This window comes from Urtica dioica, chromosome 5, assembly GCF_054948205.1.
Source record: "Urtica dioica subsp. dioica isolate 48M chromosome 5, U.dioica_male_clone48M_v1_H2, whole genome shotgun sequence".
Lineage (NCBI taxonomy): Eukaryota > Viridiplantae > Streptophyta > Magnoliopsida > Rosales > Urticaceae > Urtica > Urtica dioica.
This window is the reverse complement of record NC_142760.1, coordinates 36,035,101-36,040,532: the sequence shown is the minus strand read 5'-3', so window position 1 is coordinate 36,040,532 and position 5,432 is coordinate 36,035,101. Positions and strand designations below refer to the sequence as shown.

General features: G+C 43.9%; 1 protein-coding gene across 1 annotated transcript; it reads left to right on the top strand.

The window, feature by feature from the left end:
- Positions 1–970: 970 nt before the first annotated feature.
- Positions 971–1,507, top strand: LOC149398155 (uncharacterized). Its single transcript, XM_089614483.1, has one exon. It carries the CDS (start codon positions 971–973, stop codon positions 1,505–1,507), a length of 537 nt encoding a protein of 178 aa, XP_089470609.1.
- The last annotated feature ends 3,925 nt before the right edge of the window (positions 1,508–5,432 follow it).

Sequence of the window (5,432 nt, the reverse complement as noted above, 5' to 3'; positions counted from 1 at the left end):
AGTGCAGTTTCGGTTCCGTTCACGCTCGACACTGAGAGGCTGCTTCGGGAAGCCGCGGAAAGCGAAGAGCTCGCATCGATTCGCGCGGATCTGCTGCGGGGATCACGAGATTGGCCCGGGTATGCTATTGTAGGGCAGCGGCTGCTCTTCCAAGACGCCTCTTCCTTCCGCGCAAATCAGCTCACATCCCACAACTTCTTCAAGAATTTCACGGGAGCGCGGTTTGGGTCACGCGGGGATGAACAAGACGTATCAACGGCTCGCGGCGGAGTTGTATTGGGTCGGAATGAGGAAAGACGTGGAAGCGATGGTTGCGGCTTGTGACGTTTGCCAACGCCACAAGTACATGGCCCAGGCACCGGCGGGATTATTGCAGCCATTGGCACTTCCCGATTTGGTTTGGCAGGAGGTGTCAATGGATTTCATTGACGGTTTACCGCGTTCCGATGGCAACACGGTCATCTTGGTTGTAGTGGATCGGCTCAGCAAGTACGCCCATTTCATTGCTCTCCGGCATCCGTATACGGCAGTGACTGTGGCAACCGCTTTTCTACGGGAGATTGTATGCCTCCACGGCATTCCGGAGTCCATTGTGTCGGATCGGGACAAGGTGTTCTTGAGCATCTTCTGGCGTGAGCTCTTTCGTGCTCAAAATACGGCGTACCACCCTCAAACCGACGCGCAGACCGAGGTGGTCAACCGAAGCATCGAAACTTACCTTCGGTGCTTCGCTTCCGACACCCCGAGGGCATGGGCGAAATGGTTACCGTGGGCAGAGTATTGGTACAACACTTCATACCACCGCGGCATGAAAACCACGCCTTTCAAGATCTTGTATGGCCGTGACCCTCCTCGCCTCATCCACTACGAGCACGGGTCATCGCCGGTCTCCGAGGTGGAACAGTATTAGGAAGAGCGCGACCGGACCTTCGCCGAGCTGAAAGGACACTTGACGCGCGCTCAGGAGATTATGAAGCGACAAGCGGACTCCTACCGTCGTGATGTGACTTTTGACATCGGCGACCGGGTCTACTTGAAGCTGAGGCCATACCGACAACGATCCCTCGCCCAGCGGAGGAATGAAAAGCTTGCTGCACGTTACTTCGGGCCGTACGTGGTGGAGGCACGGATAGGACCTGTCGCTTACCGGTTGACACTTCCGACCGAAACGACGATCCACAAGGTTTTCCACGTCTCGCAGTTGAGGTGCGCGATCGGCGACCACGAGGCTTCGCTGGAGCTGCCTCCGACCCTACAGGATAATATGGAGCTGATCATGGAGCCTGGTGCGATTGAAGGCCGGCGGGCAGGGGCAGATGGCGGAGAGGAGCTGCTGATTTCGTGGAAGAATTTGCCCGGCTACGAAGCCACGTGGGAGAGTCGCGAGATGCTGCAGCAACAGTTTCCGGAATTCAACCTTGAGGACAAGGTTGTCGCTGCGGGGGGGAGTAATGATAGAGTCGCATGCCTGGTGTATCGGAGAAGGAATCGGGCCGAGCGGGCTTAATTAATATTAAGCCTTTTTTTGCTTTATTTAATTATTTCAGCAACTACAATAAAGCCTTTAATAATCTGTTTAGGCCTTTTAATTATTAATTATGAATAAGCCCATAAAATAAAGCCCGTAGGTCTAAAAGTGACCTATAGGTTGCTCCTATTATGCTTAGGAGGGTTTTGAGTTTTGATTTGCTTGGTTTAGCCGTCGAGACTCCTGGAGAACATTGTCCGTGTTCTCGAAGGTTCGGACGAGACTTTGTTTGTTGATTTCTATTCAATTATTATTAACGGGGTTTACGATTTATGGATTCCCGTCGGCATATCCTTCGCTGCGTTTAATTGTGTTTATCGATTTGAGATACATCAGAATACCAAGTGCCTGGAAGTTTAAAACAAATGAATAAGACTGCTTAGAGACAACTAAGTACCTCGCAGAACTGGTCATATTAATGAGAGCATTAAACCAACGAGACCTGATATGAACGCTCTTGCACGGTCAAACTCAAAGATGGGTTTTCCTTCATAACACTGCAAAAAAAAAAAAACGATAACTCAAATTTATTCCACTAGAATATCACCCAAAACAAAAAAAAAAACATTCAATTTGGGACATGTTAAGAACTTATGCTATCCAATCTCATAGGGGATATAAAACCCGACTGGTAACCATTTCAAAAAAATTTGGGTTGGTTTTAAGAGGTTCTTCATGAGCAGGTCCAGTCGAGTTTAGGTGCGTATCTTAATATCTCGAAAAGAGTCCAACCCTACAACAAAAAATAAGAAAAAAGAAGACAAACTCAGTATAAGCAGTTGAAGCAAAAACAAGGAACACTGAATCAATTTCTTGCCTCACTAAAGCCACAGAGAAGAGAAGTACCAGTTCTATTATACCTAGCTTTGATCCATTGAGTGATAAGTTACCTAGCTTTGATTCCTTTATTTAACTTACTACAAACAAGGACTTCATAACCAAGAAACAGAACTCATTTCCTTAACTGTATCGAAATAAACAGTTGTGATAATTTAAGAACAAAATAAGCCCATATTTAGTAGCTATCATTTCAAATTCAGTCTTGTCACGATGAATACAAATTAGACATTATGTTACGAATTTGGAGTGTATCGATCAAATCTCCAAGTAATTCTAGAGACCTGGGTCTCTCCATGATTATTTCTCAAGAACTCTTCACAACATGATTCAGTGCCTTTCTCCCAGAATTCCTTCGTATTTAAAGAGTAATACAACTTCTGATATCTCGATCACAAACGTAACACATTACAGGATAAATAAACCGGTAGAATCAATACTTATTGAGGCCTGTGCAAAACGACAAGTAGTTTTGCCTTTGTCGCTTTTATTAAGTCTGTTTTAATTGTTTTTAAGCTTGTATATGTGTCCTCTTGTTATTGGATGATGAGTTAGTTATTTTGTTAACACTGTTTGACCTCGCTTATAGAGTCAAATCAGTTTGTTTTGAGTCAATGATAATCTTTCTTTCAGTTTTCTTCTTCGTCTTCTCTTTTCTTCCTCTCAATTCCCAAACCTAGTTCCTTCGTAGCTCGGACTTAATATGGTATCAGAGCTATCCGCGATTAGTTCTCATCCCTAGCTACGCCTCTCCTTCTCCATTCTCGGTCGCACGTTTCACTGAAGCTCATCTCCAATGGAGTCCAAGATTGAAACAACACCGACTGGAGATCTCTCTGATAAGGTGATTTCTCAGCGATCAATTGAAGATGATCTTCTCGATCCTTATTACCTCCATTCTGACACCACTAGTTCGATCCTCGTCTCACAAGCTCTCACCGGAGATAACTATGTCTCTTGGATTAGATCTATGAAGATAGCGCTGGATGTGAAGAACAAGCTCGGATTTATCGATGGAACGCTTCCAAGACCTCCGCCGGAAGAAGTGAAGCCTCACCGTAAATGGAATCGCAACAACAAGATCGTGCTTTCTTGGATTCTCAACTGCGTGTCCAAAGAGATATCGTCAAGTTTGATGTTCACAGAAACAACCATGGAAGTCTGGAAGGATCTTGAAGAGAGGTTTTCACAGAGCAACGCTCCAAGAATCTTTGAATTGCGGCGAGAATTTGTGCATTGCATTCAAGATCAGAAATCTGTTGGTCTCTACTACACTAAACTCAAGGCAATTTGGGAGGAGCTGACCAATTTCAGGCCATGCTGCAAATGTGAATGCAAATGCGGAGGAGCTAAAGAACTGGCGGCTTTCCTTCACTCGGAATATGTGATGCAGTTTCTGATGGGACTCAATGGGAATTTCACTCAAGCCAAAGGTCAAGTGCTTCTCATGGATCCAACTCCTCCAATCAATAAAGTATTTGCACTGATCACTCAGGAGGAGAAACAGAAGTCTGTTCAGAGTGACATGCTTGGAAATGTGGATCAATCCAACACCATGGCTTTGAGTGCGGTTCAAGATCAAAGGAAGACCAACAACAGGAAGGAAAGGCCTACTTGTACTCACTGCAAGATGGTTGGCCATACTGCAGACAAGTGCTACAAATTGCACGGTTATCCACCAGGATATAAGCCAAGGGTCAAGGGGCAAGCGAATGCAGCTGAAGGAGGGATTCAAGGCACGAACAATGTGGCTGAGGCATTGAATGCCATGGAGAATTTCTCGAGCGATCAATGCCACCAACTCATCAGCCTCTTGTCGAATCGTATCACCGCTTCAGCATCTCCTTAGACCAGAACTGGTGAAGTCAACATGACCTCCTATACCACAGGTTCCTTGTGTTATAGTTGCTCTAATTTCTCATCAAGTAGATATAAGAGAATGTGGATTCTTGATACTGGTGCAACTAAGCACATTTGTTCTGATCATTCCTTATTTTTGAGTCTCAAGCCTTTACAGAATTCAAAAGTTACTCTGCCCGATCACACTTCTATCCCAGTGCATTTCTTTGGTGATATTAGAGTCAACAATAACCTCACTCTACGAGATGTCCTTCTTGTTCCTAGTTTTAAATTCAATCTCATTTCCATTAATACATTAACGCGGAAGACTAGTTTGATTGTTTCTTTTATTGATCATGGTTTTACCATACAGGATACACAGCACAAGAAGATGATTGGCAGGGGTGAAAGCTGTCAAGACCTCTATGTCCTCACTGATCAAGATGGATCCAAAGCCTACATCAACAAAGTGACTAATCATGTGTGGCATAGACGTCTAGGCCACCCTTCTAAAAAATGTCTTGATTTTTTGAAATCTAATCTTGGTTTTACTGCTAAGAATAGAGATATTCCTTGCTATGTTTGTCCTCAAGCCAAACAAAAGAGGCTTCCCTTCTTTTCTCAGAAAAAACGTTCTGACACTGCTTTTGATTGGGTACATTGTGATATATGGGGTCCTTACTCAGTAAATTCTAGGACTGGTCATCGTTTTTTTTTACTCTTGTAGATGATTATACAAGGTTCTGCTGGATTTACCTAATGAGAAGCAAAGCAGATGTTCATCATATTTTGCCTCGTTTCTATGCATTAATTGATAATCTTTTCTCTGCTAAGATAAAACTTTTCAGGTCAGATAATGCCAAGGAACTAATCTTTGCAGATTATTTCTCGAAACATGGAATTTTTCACCAATTCTCATGTGTTGAGGCACCTCAGCAGAACTCGGTGGTGGAAAGAAAGCATCAACATATCCTAAATGTTTCTCATGCCCTTTTCTTTCAATCTAAACTGCCTATCATCTACTGGTCTGATTGTGTTCTAACTTTAGTTTTCTGATAAATAGGACTCCAACACCTCTTCTTAATAACAAGACTCCTTTTGAGCTGTTGTATAAGAAAGAGGTTGATTATGAGTCTATGAGAGTTTTTGGCTGTTTAGCTTTTGCATCAACCCTGAAAACCATAGAACCAAGTTTGCACCTAGGGCTAAGGAATGTGTTTTCTTATGT

Coding starts and splice junctions, on each gene's coding strand:
- LOC149398155 (XM_089614483.1), top strand. CDS start 971: ATGAAGCGACAAGCGGACTCCTACCGTCGTGATGTGACTTTTGACATC.